This window comes from Ambystoma mexicanum, chromosome 2q, assembly GCF_040938575.1.
Source record: "Ambystoma mexicanum isolate Mex_15411 chromosome 2q, UKY_AmexF1_1, whole genome shotgun sequence".
NCBI classification, from domain to species: domain Eukaryota; kingdom Metazoa; phylum Chordata; class Amphibia; order Caudata; family Ambystomatidae; genus Ambystoma; species Ambystoma mexicanum.
The window spans coordinates 1,098,754,402-1,098,772,283 of record NC_090924.1 but is presented as its reverse complement, the minus strand read 5'-3'; the positions used below and the strand labels follow the sequence as shown (position 1 = coordinate 1,098,772,283).

Below are 17,882 nucleotides of genomic sequence, written 5' to 3'. Positions count from 1 at the left end.
GCTCGTCTCTGTGCCTGTCCCACTGCACTGATTGAAAGGTGGGTTTGCAGGGCCTGAGGGGCTTCGCCCTTTCCACTCCCCTTTCATGGGCTGTTTTGGTGCAATGCTGTAGGAGTTTCCCAGGTTGGGGTCTGTTGTGGGAAAAACAGAAGTATGGGGCTAACTGTTAGGCAGAATCCTATGCAGTTCCCTTAGGGAACAGAAGATTAGGACTACAGGTATATGCAATAAATCCCCATTGTTATCAGTCTGTACCACAGAGATTTAGTTGGTAGCTGTGACTGAGCAGCCAGACTAAACTCATGAGGGAGATGAGCAGTATTCAGGGTTTACACAATATGACTACAATACTATGGAACAAGGAACATTGACCAAAGCTTTATATCAAAAATAATATATATTTATTTTACACACTCTTAGTTCTACACACAAATCACTATTATTAAAGCAAGTTAAAACAGTCAAGAAAAGTATACACAACTTCCTAATTAAATTGTAGGCAAGTTTGAGCAAGAGTGAAAACTGAGCAAAACGGCACAGTGTAAACCAAGCAGAAATGGCACTCTAACAATTTCTTCAGAGGGGGGGAAAGGTAAAGTTATGCAGTTTTAGACTCCTAAACACACCCAACAACACTTCCCAATTGGAGTGTGAACAAGTTAGGCAAGGCAATACTTAGGTGAAAACTGAGCAAAATGGCACTTCACAATATTTAAAGGGGAAGGAAAAGGTGGTTATAAGAGTTGATAAGAGTTATAAGGTTATAAGAGTCTTCGGGTCGTTGGAGAAAAGTGGTGAGGATCTGCAGCAGGGCTTCACCGGTGGTTCTGTTGTTGCAGATGTCTTTGTTACGCTCACCTGGTTCCCACAGGGGCGTCGGTCGGACCCGGACAGCTGCGGTCTCCACCAACGTGATGCGTAGTGCCGAGATGAATGTCTGGACTGGCCCACCTAATCTCGTCTGCTTGATCCGTAGAAGTATTCTCCTGCAAGTAGAGAAACGGATTTAGCCACCCGTGGATATGAGTGATAGCCCCCTCCCACTGTTCTCCCTTCTTGTCACCTCCTCCGATATCCCCTTTTTGGAACCTCACCTTATGTTTTTAAATGATGAGCTCTCCATCCTGCGTGTATTGCAGGGGCACGTTGATGCCAGTTACTTCACTGGTTTGAAGGTGTGGGAGAGAGTTCCGGAGAGTATTGACTCTGAGGTTCCTGGCAAGGTCCGGTAAGTATCAAATTCATAGAGTTCAATATGTCCGATGATTCACTCTTGTTCCCCCCTTCCTTCCTTGTCTTGCAACTAAGATCGTGAGAAGATACCCCTCGTGGCAGTTGGTGGCGCTCAGGTAAGAGTCTGTATTACCCGACGCCGTCCGGTAAATGTTGCCGGTGTTTAACGTGTTGTTTTCTCTCCCTTTGCAGGTGCGGCACATGAAGATGTGGAGAGTTATAGAATAATGCCTCCGGTGGTAATCAGGTAAGTCTATGATGATAAGAGTTTTATTTGTTGGTTTTCTCGGCTCACCTTGTTTTCTTTTGTCCCTCAGGTGCCGGAGTTCGGCGAAGAAATGATGGAGGCAGCGCCGAATCGAAAGATGCTGCGAGGACTGGTGAGTATGGCGCGGCAGATGCGACACTACAGAAATGATGTTCTTTCCAGGTCCGGAGGCGAGATGGATCCGAAATCAGGTGAGGAATTCGAAATAGTTTGTTTTCTAATCTTGTCCTTTTCTTTCCTCTTGGTTTTAGCAGCTCCAGATTCGAGGCGGGCATGGCAGAAGACTGGATGCAGACTGCAGGCACGGTGAGCGTTACGCTGCTGGATGCAGAATAACGCAAAGCGTGTGCTGTTGTTCGGGCGTGGTTTAAATAGCCTCCAAAGTAGTTCCAGGTAAGAAGTTTCCTAGAACCACGCCCGAGTAAAAAATAGTCCCTGTAGAAAAATAGTCCCATCCAGGCCTCACGTTGGCTTGGACTCACTAGCAGCATGGTCTGCATCAGGTAAGTAAAGTCTATGAGCCTGGCGGCTATGGCGCCAGGACTGATTTCCATGATGAGCCTGGCGCCTAAGGCGCCAGGACTGAACCCAAACAGCCCCCAGCAGGGGCTGTTGGGGTTTTAATAAGTATCTGGATGCCTGCTCCCGGAGCTGATGGGCTTGGTCCTGATGCCCGGGGGTAGGCATCATGACAGTCTTCGGCTTCTCTCCTCTTCGGATTTCTTAGGTCCAGTGGCGACGTCTCGTCCTCCAGTCCTCGGAGCCCTGCTTTTATGCAGAAAAACCCCCATTCATACAGCCTAGCTGTCACTCACACAGCAGGGTGGTTATGCTGGTGGGATAACCCCCAGACTATCAGGGCAGAGTGCGACTTGGGTTGCTTAGGCAACCCTGTCTAGGGTGCCTATTCCCCCTCCCACACATCCTGTCAACCCCAGAATCAGTGGCACCGAAAGGAGGGCTTTTGTGCAGAAGCCCGCCAAAAGGAAGAACAAAGGATCCCCAACCTGGGTTAGGATTTCAGAGAAAGACACGAGAAAGAAATATTATCAAAGATCTGGCAATAAAACCCTACCGGAGTAAAGTTAATAATAAAATAAACCGGCAGTATGTTAGAGGCTGTCAGTAAAAGTGGTAGCCTCGAACAATGGGAAAATCCCATAGGAAAATATTTGCAGTCAAATATTTATGGTAATAACCACTGCCACCAGCCAGAAACTTTGGAGAGAGGGACTGGACGGTACCCTCTCAAAAATGAACACCTGGGAAAATCTATTAACCCTGTCCAGTACTTCCATAGTAAGATGGGTTGTACTGGTTTTGTTCATAACTATTGACTAGGAAAGTCAATGGGGACTTTACATGCCCTGGGAGACAGTAGTCAGTCGCAGGGTATGGAGTCTATGTTTGGGGGTCACTATGACACCCCTGTGTTACTGCACTGAGGGTGCTGTGTAACACACATGTAAAAAGATGGTAACTATAAGGGTGAGAAAATCCCCATAGACCATAAGCACAAAAATAGCCTAAAACACACATCAGCAATATGTCTAAGAGTGGGAAAAAAGAGTCTCACTCTTAGCAGTAGAAAAAAATAAACCCTTCAAATCCAGCAAAGCTGCTGGGGCCTCTATAGGCAAGGGAAATTAGCCTTTTAAGAGAATTCTCCCTAACACCAACTTAATAAGCACTGGTCTCGATGGCCCTGCCACCTAGGGCCCCCATCCAGCCCGCCGCACGAGCACTCTCAGAAGGAGAGCGGTGGCCGGGACTGCCAATTAGTATGGGCCTCTCTGCAGGCCGTACCTTGATGCTGGGTGGCACCCTGCTATGCGGGCGCGATCCGGGAACCTCCTTCCCGCTACCGCCGTCCTGTGCATTGCCGCCAAAACCCTCTCCATGTTCGACCCACTGTGCCAGCAGATCACAGAGATGCTGCTCTGCTCTTTCCTATTCTTAACTCCCCTGTACTCTGCCACTGAGCAGGAACCCCCAGATGGGGCCAGGCAGACTCGGCGTGAGCTGCGGGAGACTCCTTGTGCACTCTCCACGTGCCTGGCAGGCCACGACGTGACTCCCTCACCTGGTGCCAGCACCACACCCAACAGGCAATGCCCACGAGAGCTGCAACCCTCTGTTGTGGGACCCCCCAGACCTCCTGCACTAAGACGCACCGGGGTGGCCAGCTCCGGCACAAGTGTCTTCCAGCACCGGGAGACCCACAAATAGGAGCCAGGCGTGGTGTCGACTAGGGGGGCCGGGGCACACACGGGATATGTGAGACCTCGTCGCCAGTTGTGAAGGGCTCCAGGGGGGCTGGGCCCAAACTCTAAAGTGCACACAACAAGCTCTCAGGAGTTGGGCAGTTAGTAACATAATTGGCACGCTAGAAGCCGATCGCCGTCTTTATTAACACACACAATATGATCACAGCCATCCCAAGGCTTAGGGAGACCTGCTGTGATCACTCCAGCAACCACACGTGACGACAGAGAGAGATGCCACATACTATTTACTCCAAGGCACATCTGCTTACCCTCGCCCCGGCGGCGACTATATTTCCACATGGATGGATTGGTCGTCCCTCGGAGCCTAAGACTATTGTCTCTAGATCTTCACTAAGTGAGTCACCTAGTTCAAACTGCCTCTCACTACTGTTATTAAATACTCTGTCGCTCCCTGCACATACAGATGAGCTACTTTTCTTGCTTGAAGACCGCCGCCCTGCATTTCTGTGTCTCACTGAGACGTGACTGCAGGCGAATTCTGCTCCATCCCTTGTTCAAGCCATCCCTCCAGGCTTCAGCATTCTACATGTCGCACGCCAGCCACCTCAGCATGGGGGCAGGATTGCAGTCATTTATAGAGCTGATCTTACTATAACCCAAATTGACTGCCCCCATCATAATGTACCCATCGAGGCCCTATTGTTCAGATGTGTTATTTCAGCCTCCAACACTTTCCACTTTCTGCTTATCTACGTCCCCCAAGACCCTTCCAAAGCAGGTTTCTCGAACAATTTCCAGATCTAATAGCTCATCTTCAGGTACAATATGCCCAACTGGTGGTCATGGGAGACATTAATTTAAAATATTAATCTACCCAGACCCCCAGTTCTTGATCTATTTGACAATAGTTTGACTGACCTACAACTCTACCAACATTTTAATAGCCCTACTCACAAACTGGGCAACACGTTAGATCTGATCTTTTCAAAGAAATCTCTTTTAACGATGCAGTCGGTGGAACCTATACTGTCAGACCATTTTGTTATCTCATGTAGGCTAGAAGATATGAAAAAACCCAAAAAAGTTTTTGTAGATAAAATCTGGCAGCGCTCTTGGCGCACTTTTCGACAACCAAAGCCTGGTTACCTCGATTCGAGCAAAGTGCTGTACTGATTCAGTGCCGTCACTATCACTTCTATCTCAGTCACTCTTAGAGGCCGCCAACATAGCTGCCCCCCTACGTTTGATTCAACCTCTTAGACTACCGCAAGAACCTTGGTTTACTCACCGTTTGAAAGAGGCCTTCCGAAAACTAAGTCAAGCTGAACGCAAATGGTGGAAAACATATGATCCTCTCCTCAAATTTCAATACAAAGCATATTCTGCCACTTATTCTGCTAAAATCAAAGCTGCGAAAATTCTGTATCACACCACTAATGTCAAGTCCTCCTTATCACAGTCAAGGGCTCTTTTCTCCGCTGCTAAGGTTCTCGCCTCATCAGAGAGATTGGTCGCCACTGTCGCCACCACCCAAGAGCTATGCAATGCCATATCACATTACTTTATCAGTAAGATTGACACATTTCGGCAAAACATCTCCACATCAGCTACTGTAGGCTTATCCATCAACAATACCTTGCCCCCTCCTGCTACCACGGCTCCTTCCGAGGCTAAGAACTGGTCTACTTTTTCCAGTTTCTCAGAAGAGACAGTCCTGGCAGCTCTTGCACCCCCTCGGATGCTATTCCATTACTAGTCATAAAAAGACATTGCACCGAATCTCCAGAGATTACGGGAGCCATTAATGTCTTGCTTCAGTCAGGACTAGTTCCGTGTGAATTGAAGGCAGCCAGGGTAATTCCTCTCCTGAAAAAAACATCCCTGGATCCCACTGTTTTATCTAATTTCTGTCCTACCTCACTTCTGCCTCTTCTGTCTAAACTCCTAGAATCACTGGTATCTCCTCTGCTGTTTACGTTTCTTGAATCTTCCAATCTCCTGGACACTGCTCAATCTGGCTTTCGTCCTGGTATGGGCACGGAAAACGCTCTGGTCGCCGTCCAGGATTTCATGGCCAGGCTGGTGGATACAGGTGGAGTGGGAGCCCTGATATTTTCATATCTTTCAGCAGCGTTCGACATGGTCGACCACTCCATTCTGTTATTCCGTCTTGCCCAGTTTGGTATATCAGGGCAAGTACTAGCCTGGTTCATGTCATTCCTGGCTGATCGCACTCAGACCCTCTCCATGCCCCCCTTTCTCTCTACTCCTTGTCACCTCAGCTGTGGAGTGCTGCAAGGCTCCTCCCTATCTCCTATTATGTTTAACATCTATATTTGGGCCCTTGTATGTCTTATCCGCTCCTTCGGCATCAGATGCTACTCGTACACAGACGACACTCAGATTCTGATCTGTTTAGGCCTGGATCCGGATGACGTGTTGTCGTACCTGCGGAAGTGTCGGCAACTGTTGGAGAGTGGATGAACTACAATTGCTTCAAATTAAATGGAGATAAAACTGAGTTGATGGTGGTGGGCTGCCCCCCTGATCCCATGCTCCGGGTGTCTTCCTTTTGGCCCTCATCTCTAGGCCCTCTTCCTGTCCCTGTTTGCAAAGTAAAAAATCTGGGTGTTGTGCTTTCAGCATCACTCTCCAAGGACAAACAGGACACCGCGGTGTGCCAGGCTGGTCATCTCCAGTTGAACATTCTGAGGAAGCTGCTGCCTTTGGTCTCTGCCCCATTGCGTGCTCCGGTAGTAGCAGCCATAGTTATATCAAGGCTTGACTATTGCAACTCTTTGTATCCAGCCCAACATAAGGGCTTGACCAAACGGTTGCATCGGCTTCAGAACCTAGCCGCTCGGGTGGCAACTGGCACGCCCTTTGGTGCACACATCTCCCCTGTGCTTCGGACTCTCCACTGGTTTCCTGTGGCTCAGCGGGTCGAATTTAAGACATTATGTATAGTTCATCATGCCCTTCATAATTAGGGCACTGAATATCTTCAAGCCAAATTCACCCGCTACTACCCTACGCATAGTCTTCGCTCTGCCACTGCCGAACAACTGGTATTGCCAAGATACAAACGGTCTCGGGTTGGTGGCCATGCTTTTTCCATTGCCGCAGCAACTCTACGGAATTCGTTCCCGCTTTTCATTAAGAAAACATCCAACTATCTAGCCTTCAGAAGGCTTGTGAAAACCCACTTATTTTGGGACTGTACTTAGCGACCTACTTCTCCTCTCTCAAAGCGCCAAGATACTTCCGGGTGACTGTGCGCTCCATAAGTTATTATAACATAACATAACAACAATACCTATTAAAAAGACATGTTTTTCTCCCTCTGCCGCCTTCCCCCTGCCACCCATCCCTTGTAATGTAATATGTGCGTGCATTTATTGATATACGCTTTATTTTGCACAGTTCGATATTTCATTGTTTGAGTTCCCTTTTAGAAATCTATGGTCGGCAAGAAGGGGTCAACCTGCAAGCCGTATAATGTGTGAGCATAAACGCCTTACCATCAACGGTGACTTGAATCCTGTGACTGGCTGAGATGGTTCCGTTGCCTTTCACGTTGATCTTCACGATGTAATGGCCTTCGTCGCTAAAGTGCAACTGCCGGATCAGTAAGGATGCGTTGGGAGGCCGCAGGGTGAACTTATGCTGAAATTCTAGGTCAGGCACCGTGGACTGATTGACAGACGTCAGCAGGAACCTCGAGAAGGAGCCGGGCCTCTCCAGCAGCCACGTGATCTGGATGCCCGGCGCGGGGCTCTGGAAGCTGTAATGCACAGGCAGCAGCAGCGGCAGCCCTTCAATGCCATGCACGGTGTCCGCGGGAACACGCAGCGTCAACGCAGAGCAGGTCCCTGCAAGAACATGCAAGAAGACAAAATAGAGACGCATTTAATGTCCATTTCACAGGCCTGCGTATGCATGTGTATTGCTAGACAAGGAACACATGTGCTTTAACGTGACACATTTTATTGTATTGATGAATCTGTTATTTTCTATGTAGGGCAGTCTAAATACATCTATTTCGTCGAGGAGTTAGTGTCTTTTCAAATATACTAGTGTTTGCCACATGCAGCTCCAGCAACACCTGAGCAATCAAATCCTACATTAGGTGCAGAGGGGACCAGTCAATGTGCATAGCTTTAGAAGGCAGAACTGCTAAATGGCCCAAGAAAACCTGGGGCCACAGTACGCACTGAGAGGAACTGAAGGCTTTAAGTGAGCTGGGGCTAAACCGGACAGAGCCCACAGGGTTCCAAATTCTAACGTTGGACTGGGGTGCCCTCAGTCCCCCACCAGAAGCCCCTGATGCATATTTAATTCTGTGGTGGGAACACAGAAAAAGAATTACGTGCAAGAAAGTTGTCTGCCTGCTGAAGCAGGGCAGCCAGTACCTCACACCCAAAATCTAACTCTCGAAATGTGTGCTTTCCGTTGGAAGTGTATTTTCCAGAGTTAATCTTAGCATCATTAGAGGCGCCACCAAGGGGTGCCCAAGGGAGGCCATTGACACCCTTGTAAAAGCGCTGGCCCCCACCGGCAGAGGCGCCACCGAAGGGCAGCCAAGAGGGCCACGGCAGTGACCTCATCAGGCCACCCCTATGAAAAATGTGTGTGGGTGGGGGGGAGGCGCCGCTGAGCCTCATTACGCACACTGAGGCCATAGCATTTTTTATGCTAGCTCCCCTCTTCCTCTTCACTTTCTTCAGCAAATCCTTCATTCATTCATTTTTTTCCGGGTAGAAATATTCTCATTTAACTACTAACTGCTGCCTTGAATATGTCTCAGTTGTTGAGAACTGAGGTGTTCTGAAGCATATTATTAGCAAAAAGCTGTGTGGAGATATTTATTTTGTTAGTGAATAAAATCAGGTTTAAATCAAGAGTGATGTTTACTGGGGCATGAGTTTGGCACATTATTGTTTAGGAATCGACAGTCAAATCAGTGGTATAGCCTATGGACATAGGAAAAGTTCTCTCTTTTCTTCCGTGTGTATTACAAAGGCAAAGGCATAACGCACTGCCAGTGTACGGTCCATTATGTGAGCCAGTGGGAGATTACAGCCACCCCACGGATGAGGCAAACCCCGTGAAATCCAGCAATTCTACTCCAAAAGGGGGCTTGCTGGAGTGGGCGCATGCATATTCTCAAAGGTGTGGCTCTGGGCATCTATTTTCAGTTAGTGTATGGCTTGATAGAGCTTATAGAGGCACCCAACTTTTTTTTAATGGGCATCCCACATCCCACTGGCCTGCCAACGGGAGGCCATTTAGAAAGTCAGAAGGTTAAAAGGTTAACTTACTTTTAATGTAAGCGCAGAAAAGGCTCTGAGGAAGGATATTGTGGACTTCTGAAGCGCTGGGCCCCACAGCAGGAGCTGGAGTATTCTCGGGTAGGGTATGGAAGAGTGGGCAGAAGTGAAGGCATAAATGGGGGGGAAAGACAGAGGAGGCTGGAACTGCCGGTGGCGCCCATCACATGTCAACATGGGATCCAGGTGAAAGGCTGATGCCCGACGAGCATTGCGATGTTAGTGGGAGGGTATGTGGCCACAGGACCAGGAAGGAAAGGGAAAACGGGGAGCAGCAGAGGGGAGAGGCGCAGGAAGAGAAGGGAAGGCTCTGATGGCGCCTGGTCTCATTGACAAAAGCATGGGGCTTCACCATGCAGTGGAAATCATTGCGCAGTGGGGGAGGACCGGTAGAATGGGAGTAGAAGGAGGGCAGCATTGGGTAGTGGGGGGGCAATCGGTAGGATGGGAGCACAAGGGGGGTGGCATTGGGTAGTGGGGGGCGACCGGTAGGATGGGAGTAGAAGGGGGGTGGCATTGGGTAGTGGGGGGGCGACTGGTAGGATGGGAGTACAAGGGGGGTGGCATTGGGTAGTGGGGGGCGACCGGTAGGATGGGAGTAGAAGGGGGTGGCATTGGGTAGTGGGGGGCGACCGGTAGGATGGGAGTACAAGGGGGGGTGGCATTGGGTAGTTTGGGGTGACCGGTAGGATGGGAGTAGAAGGAGGGTGGCATTGGGTAGTGGGGGGCGACCGGTAGGATGGCAGTAGAAGGAGGGTGGCATTGTGTAGTGGGGGGGGACCGGCAGAATGGGAGTAGAAGGAGGTTGGCATTGGGTAGTGGGGGGCGACCGGTAGGATGGGAGTAGAAGGGGGGCATTGGGTAGTGGGGGGTGACCGGTAGAATGGGAGTAGAAGGTGGGCGGCATTGGGTAGTGGGGGGGTGACCGGTAGGATGGGAGTACAAGGGGGGTGGCATTGGTAGTGGTGGGCGACCGGTAGAATGGGAGTAGAAGGAGGGTGGCATTGGGTAGTGGGGGGCGACCAGTAGAATGGGAGTAGAAGGAGGGCAGCATTGGGTAGTGGGGAGGCGACCGGTAGGATGGGAGTACAAGGGGGGCAGCATTGGGTAGTGGGGAGGCGACCGGTAGGATGGGAGTAGAAGGAGGGTGGCATTGTGTAGTGGGGGGCGGCCGGTAGAATGGGAGTAGAAGGAGGGTGGCATTGGGTAGTGGGGGGCGACCGGTAGGATGGGTGTAGAAGGAGGGTGGTGTTGGGTAGTGGGGGGGCGACCGGTAGGATGGGAGTAGAAGGAGGGTGGTGTTGGGTAGTGGGGGGGCGACCGGTAGGATGGGAGTAGAAGGAGGGTGGTATTGGGTAGTGGGGGGGCGACCGGTAGGATGGGAGTAAAAGGAGGGTGGCATTGGGTAGTGGGGGGCGACCGGTAGGATGGGAGTAGAAGGAGGGTGGCGTTGGGTAGTGGGGGGCGACCAGTAGGATGGGAGTAGAAGGAGGGTGGCGTTGAGTAGTGGGGGACGACCGGTAGGATGGGAGTAGAAGGAGAGTGGCATTGGGTAGTGGGGCGCGACCGGTAGGATGGGAGTAGAAGGAGGGTGTCAGGGACTAGTGAGGAACGTAAGCATGGACCAGAAAAATTGAAAGGAGCACCAGAGAATGCCACAGGTTTGGTAAGCACGAAAGGTGCGGCCAGAGTAGTTGGGCCCCCTCTAAAATTCAGGCATAGCGCAGGGAAGACTGGCAAGTGATGGACCTGTGAACCAGTGGAAAGGAGGAAGAAAGGAGAGGTGGGTAGAAGCAATGGGGGTGACACCATGGGTGGCCCCCAGGGTTAACCTACTCTAATTCCCGCACATGCTCAACCCGTGTTCAAGTGGAAAGTGGAGAATATGGGGGTGAGAACCAAGCTGAGAATAAATGGGGGAGCAACAGGAAGCTCAGTGCAACTCCAACCTCTTGTAACTCTCGACCCCCACACCTTTTGTCAGTTACCCACATACACAAAGTGTATTGTATAAGTGAAAGTGGAGAAAGCAACTCCCACTTCTGCCCACGCAGAGCCAGCGAGAGGGAGCCATGACCAGCTTCCCCACCTGCAGAGACTGGGAAGGCAGAGGCCCAACCTCCTAATCCACTCGAGGCAATTTCCTGAAAGGCCAGAAGCAACAAAGCTAGATACAGAAAGCAAGAATCTTGGAATAATTGCCCTGACCCGGCAGCAGTGCGTGTTAGCCCCTGGCAATGGGTATATCAACGGCATAGTGCGCAATGGCTTTCAAGGGACCCCATAATGCCTGGTAAGAGAAAGTAGATGAAGGGGAAGCAGGTAGAAGACTGGTGGTGCACCGAACGGGGGGCCTCCATGAGGCAACAAGCTGCAAAATGCTGTCCACAGAGTCCCACATCCCTGCAAGCCACGAAAGAGGACAGTGACAAGAATAGAGGGCTGGGGACCAGTAGGACCATCCAATCCAAGGAGAGGAAGATACTGAGCCCTGAGCGACTCACAATTGGGGTTTTAGGGCTGACTTTTCTCGAAAAAAGATTAAGGAAAGGAGATACTGCTGCAATCGGACCTCTTGGGGTGGACTATAATAAACAGGCTCAAAGGAAGCATACAACAGTGTTGTGTCCTGTTTGCATATTGCACTGGCCAAATGGCTGAAGGTAGAACATTTGATGAATGCTGTGTACGTGGGAAATCTAGGGAATGATGGTTAAGTGCTTGGAATAAATGTTCCATGTGAAAGTCACTTGGGACTGAACTGTGTAAGTGCGTGCTGGTCAGTGGCCTGGTAAGGGCCTCCAGTCTTATATGCGACGTAAAGGCTAATTGATGAACTGAGAATCTCCTTGTCCTTTTTGAAGATCACACTGGCGCTGTAACACACAGCCACCTCTGGGTCCTATATGGGGAATGGTGGCATACTGGCTTGATAAATAACACATAGGGGGTTTACATTTAGAAATTGGTCACATCATTGTCAGGTCCACTAAGCCACTGACTCACCAGAGCCCTTCAGAGGCTTGGCAGGGCTGGCCCACAACGGTCCCTCTCTTGGAAGCTGTCACTGGGCTTTGTGCCATGCTTTCTGGTTTTAGAAGCATGATGAGGACCCCCTTCTGTTTAGTGGGGGGCAGAGTTTACCCAAAGGGGAGGTCCTCAGCCGAACATGTGCTTGGACGTTACTTTTTTCTGTTTTTAGATGCAAACTGGGTAAAGAAGGTAAGGGGGAAAAAGCTCTCTCTGAGCTAAGCTTGTACCACCCCAATCCTTTTAATATAACCTGGCCTAGATCTTTCTAATCTGCACGAGCACTCCCTTGTGCATCCTCTCCTTAATAAAATGTCTGCTGACCCCTACTGCCCGTCTAACTATCGCCCTATCTTCACTACCCCCTTCCTGGGCAAACTGGGAGAAATTGATCATCTCCCAATTGACCCGCCACACTGAATCTGTTAGCTGTCTCCATGACCATCAGTCTGGCTTCAGAGCATCCAGAGGCATGGAAACTCTCTTGAACACCCGTGAAGACCTGCTCTCAAACCTTGATTCCAACTCTCCCTCTGCGCTCATCCTCCTTGATCTCTTCTCTGCCTTTGACACAGTCAATCATGCCGCCCTCATCAAGCAGCTCCATGACACCCTTGGGATGGTTTATAGTGATAATACCGAAATACAAAATCTCGAAAAAAAAAATCTCGAGTTCAAAATCTCGAAAAAAAAAATCTCTAATTTTTTTTTAATACGTTTTTATCTCGAAATGGGGGGGTTCCCCCCCAACCCCCCTTTTTCTATTTTTTTTTTATTTTAACCCTTTTTTTACTTACCTGACCCCAAAAACACATATAACTAAATAAATAAATAATTCGAGATTTTTGTTTTTCGAGATTTTGGGTTCGATATTTTTGCAGTTCGAGATTTTGTTTTCGGTTTTTTGACTGACAACCGGTGAAAGAATCTTTATAGTTGTCGCCCCAAATGATCTGCCGGATTTTTAGTCTGGAACCACTATGAAGGTTTTGTTTGTAGAACCCCCCCGCCCCCCGGCCCCGTAAGAATTTATTTGAATACAATTAGTAAACATGGGGCCCTTTATAGCTCGATTTTTGGATGGAATCAAATTTAAAAAATATCCAAATGTTTAGAAGCATTTCTGTAGAATACCTGTTAATGTTAAAGGATATTTGTGCCGCGCACTATCACACCTGGAGTGGTCCCCTGGCGGATCTGAAAAGAAGGGAGTGGGGGGGAGGGAGGGGAGTTAGTGGGAATAAGCTGAAAAAGTGCAAGAGAGCATTGATGTGCTGTTGGCAGCCTCAACTCGATTAACACCGTTGGCTGGGCTTGGGAAATTCCAATACTTCAGGTCCCATGTCTAACTGTCACACGACCCTCAGGTTTGCCTCAAAGTCTCTTGTATTGTCCCAGTTATCGCCTATACGATTGCTTATCGGCACCATTTTGTTCTTTATGCTCTAGTCCTGCACTGTCTTACTCTCACTGCCCTAATTCTGCCCCATTTCGATTTTTTTTTCGAGATTTTGTATTTCGGTATTATCACTATAAACCTCTTTCACCACCACCTTTTTTTCCAATTAAGTCGCCACACAAGCTCCGAACGCAACCGATTGTTACGTGACAAATAAGGCACCCTGCATAGGAAAACCTTTGAGTATCATAGAAACACAGTTTGCCCCAGTGTTTGAAAGCAGGGAGGCGATCCTGTATGGCCAAATGGGCAGATTATTCCGTCCAGGCCGGGCACGGGGGAAATGCCACGAGCCATGCATGCACTTCCTGTGCATTGCTATCAGGCAAGGCTGGGCAGAGCTTTTCCCACGTGAAACCTGCAAGTGCACGCGATGCAATGTAGGCCAGTAGTGGAGTCAAACATTGAAATGGCCGTTATCTTTATTTTACGTTCCTTATTTGCGGAACATATTAGATTGGAAAGCAGAAGTTAACTTTCCTGCAGTAGAGCAATGAGGAAGTGAGAGTCTGGAAGCGTTTTTGAGGAAGTGCAAACGCCAGTCACCCGTGAACGTGCGACAATAAACACACAGTCCAGGGTGAGGTATTACGGCTGGAACCACCATACTATATCATTCTTTGGGAATATCTCCCGTGTGTAACAATGCATGATGATTCAGGTAGGGGATACTGCATGTCGAAAAAGGCATTAAATACAAGTTGTAAAAAAATATATATATCTGTTCGGCTTCTCCGTTCAGCCCCCTCTCTTCTAAAAATTCTGCAAGGCTCCCAGTTTGAAACGAGAAGCAGAACAGCCCTGAGAGTCCCAAGAGGGACACATGTATGACATTATATTTGCTTAATTGCATCTTTTCTGATCAGCCATTCGCTTGACTCTTTTTCATGACTATTTACACCCCCCTGTTGGGGGGGCTGGTCCGGATCACCCGGCAGTCCCCATACTCATGTCGGGGTCACCCGACGGGGCACACTGGTGGAGACTCGTGGGTGGGGGTCAACCCACCCGCTCCGGATCACCAGAGCGCCACACGTGGCCGGGGGTGGTGTCCGGTCAAAGTTTCAACTACAGAAGGATCGAATGCAATAGGGTCGGCGCAATAGGACCGAAAACAAAAGGGTTGAATTAAAAAAATAATTATATATATTTTTTTGGGGTTCCGTATAGGTAAAGAAAGTGGTTTTTACCACAAAAACAGCGGTTGGGGGGGGACCCCCCAATACAATTTTTTTCGATCCTTTTGTTTTCGGTCCTTTTGATTCGCCACATTAGCCATGTGGGCCCAGCGCACACGGTGAGGCACCAGCATGGTGCACCAGGAACGACACCGGAGCCTAGTGATGGTCAGACTCCCGAGCCGGAAGCGGCTCAGACCTTTTATCAGGTTGGTCACATGGGTAACCATGAGACCACACAACAACACAGTGGGAGATACCATGGCCCCTTACAGGGGTGCCATGCAACACTCCTCCTTTTCCATAACAACAAAACAAACAAAACCCCAAAGTCCCAACATAACCCCAACTACTACTACTTGAACCACTCTACTAATTTACACACCCTTTATTAACCTGGGAGAGTGGTTCTATAATTACCAAACACTAATGAAAACTACTGGCACCAGAGGTTTTACTATTACACAGCACTGATGAGAGCTACTGGCACCCCATGAATCACTCTTCCTGTGCACAACATCACATTGCCCACCAACTGGGCCATTTTAAACAAGTCCACCTCTGCAGGCCACAAGTCTTCATGGGGATGTCGAGGACGATGTCCATCCTTCACACTTGTGGAGTTGCAGGAAAACGGTCCATGTCTTCACTAGCATTCACCAGAGTCAAGAGAGGGCCGGCAAAGCTGCACCTGGGCAGGCCCAGGGGCCACATCAGCGAGGTCCACAGTCTGGAGGGCAAACCTCGTGGCATGGTGGTAGCGGTGGCCAGATGGTTGCACTGCTCCGGGGCCAACACCATGGCACCTGGAAATGCCAGGGGATGCTGACAAAGGGACACAAGTGATGGTGTCGATGCTGTTTCGACACCTGGCTTGGTACAGAGGGTTAGGTGACACTGAGGGCGCACAAGCACTCCGGATGGAGCCGCTACCCCGTTGTAGGGCGATGGACTCAGCCCTCCCAGTGTGGAAGGTGCAGACCTTGGCCTGTGTATGCTGTTCACAGGGCCACGTGCAGTTCTATTGGAACTTTACTTCCCTCATCTCCCCTTCATTGCAGTGCAGGCAGGGCAACTCCGTTCTCCTTCCTGCGCGGCCGCCGCCCTTTATTCCTTTTCTACTTCATGACAGAGCCCCCAGCAGATTCCCCTCGTCGCTTGATCTTGGCCTCGCTCCTTCATAATGGCGGAATGAGGATGTTCTGCAGGCCTCGACGTTCCCATCACCAGCATCCTCAATAACAATGCTGTGGGCCGGATGCCTGCTGTGTGGCAGGGTACTCGTGGTGCTGCCTCCCACTGTCGTGCAGTGTTACATTCCCCCCAGCAGATTCCCCTTTTCCTTTGCACATGTTCCGAGGCGGAGGTATTTCCCCCTTTTTTTTTCTTTTCACCGCCGCGGGCCCGGGTTGTTTCAGTCACGTCCACTCCTTTGTATTGGTTGTGCCCGTTATGGGCCTTTGTGAGACGCTCTACTGCATCTGGGCACAGCCGCCGGGTGGCTCCCTCCACTCGGTGGGGAGGAGGGGCAGCTCGCCTCCATTGTTACCTTTGCAGGCCCAGGTGGATTTGGGCCTGCATCCTCGTTTATTTTTGTTTTCCATTTTTCGCCACAGCATGCCCTGGGCACTTGGGGGCTACCTCGGACTTCCTCCCGGCTCACGGGCCCTGATGGGGGTGGGCCCGCCTTCAGTTGGGGGGGCAGGCTCACCTTGCTGCGGCCAGGGGGGCCGCTGTGCATCTCATTGCGGCCGACGCCACCGTTTCCTTTGTGGCGGCCGAGGCCGCAAGCATTTCTCCCTCACAGATGGGAGAGGGGCAACGGCTCACGCGGCCATGCGCTGCAGATCCTCCCTCATACGGGCCGGCAGTTCCTTTGCAGGCCCAGTTGTAGTTGGGCCCGTATCAAATCTCATGCGGCGATGTTAGCCGCTCCTCCCCTCCGCGGGTCGCGGGTGGGGGAGGGGCAGCGCCTCCTTGCTGCGGCCAACGCGCGGGCACTCTCTCCCCCACAGGGGAGGGGAAACAACATCCTCGCTCCTGTTGGTGAAGGTGGGGGGGAAGACCCTCTTCCTCTTGTGGCCGACGCCGCCCATCTGTTTCTCCCCTCCCTTGTTGCGGCAGAGTCTGCGTCCAAGGTGGGGGAGGGGCGCAGCCACCCACGCGGCCGATGCCACAGACTTCTTCCGTCTCCCTCAGGGGACAGGCAGGCAGCTCGCCCACCATGTTTTCTTCGCAGGCCCAGTTGGAGTTGGGCCCACCTCACCATCTCGCTTTGGGGGAACGCGGGGCCCCTTCCCTCATTGCCATTGTTGGGGGGGCTGCTCCGGATCACCGGGCATCCCCCATTCTCAAGTCGGGGTCACCCGACTGGGCACACTGGTGCGGCGATCACGCCGCAAACTCATGGGTGGATGTCACTCCAGGGCACCCAGGCCGAGGTCACCACATTAGCCATGTTCACAGGGCAGGGGGATCACCCAGGGACGACGTTGCCCGGCAGGGACACCGTCCGGACGGTGTTGCCCAGCAGGGACACCGTCCTCGAGCTGGGCCCCGTCCTTAGCCCAGCGCACACGGTGAGGCACCAGCATGGTGCACCAGGAACAACACCGGAGCCTAGTGATGGTCAGACTCCTGAGCCGGAAGCAGCTCGGACCTTTTATTAGGTTGGTCACATGGGTAACCATGTGACCACACAACAACACAGTGGGAGATACCATGGCCCCTTACAGGGGTGCCATGCAACACCCCTTACTTCCACAGTCAATCTTTCTCCAATTCCCATTGTCCTTTCCCCATCTTTCTGTCCGTTTTCTTGTTTTCCTCCTGATCTTCTTCTCCTTCCCCACTATTCCCTTCCTCCAGAGACCACAGGCCGTTACACCACTGGTTAGGATGACCAGATTTTGAAAAAGAAAAACGGGACCGGCGATAAGCATAAAAATAGGACTAGCGCCCCCAGCCCATTCAGGCCCTCCCGAGCTCCCCACGTTCCCCCCTACACACCGCGCTGGAAGGGGGGTTCCCCCATTAAAATAAATACAATTTCCACCACTGTTCCTGTGTATAAATTGCAGATTCGGCACCGACAGTGAGCATGGTAAAAAAAAAAACAAATAAGGAGATTCTGCTCTGGCTATTATCACAGGCGTT

General features: G+C 50.7%; 1 protein-coding gene across 1 annotated transcript in view; it reads right to left on the bottom strand.

Moving 5' to 3' along the window:
* Positions 1–17,882, bottom strand: part of HEPACAM2 (HEPACAM family member 2) — a 624,068-nt gene that overhangs the window by 472,636 nt on the left and 133,550 nt on the right. The window contains exon 2 of the mRNA XM_069648465.1: positions 7,251–7,601. Within this exon, the coding sequence (XP_069504566.1) occupies positions 7,251–7,601 (351 nt within the window). The remainder of the gene's footprint in view (positions 1–7,250; positions 7,602–17,882) is intronic.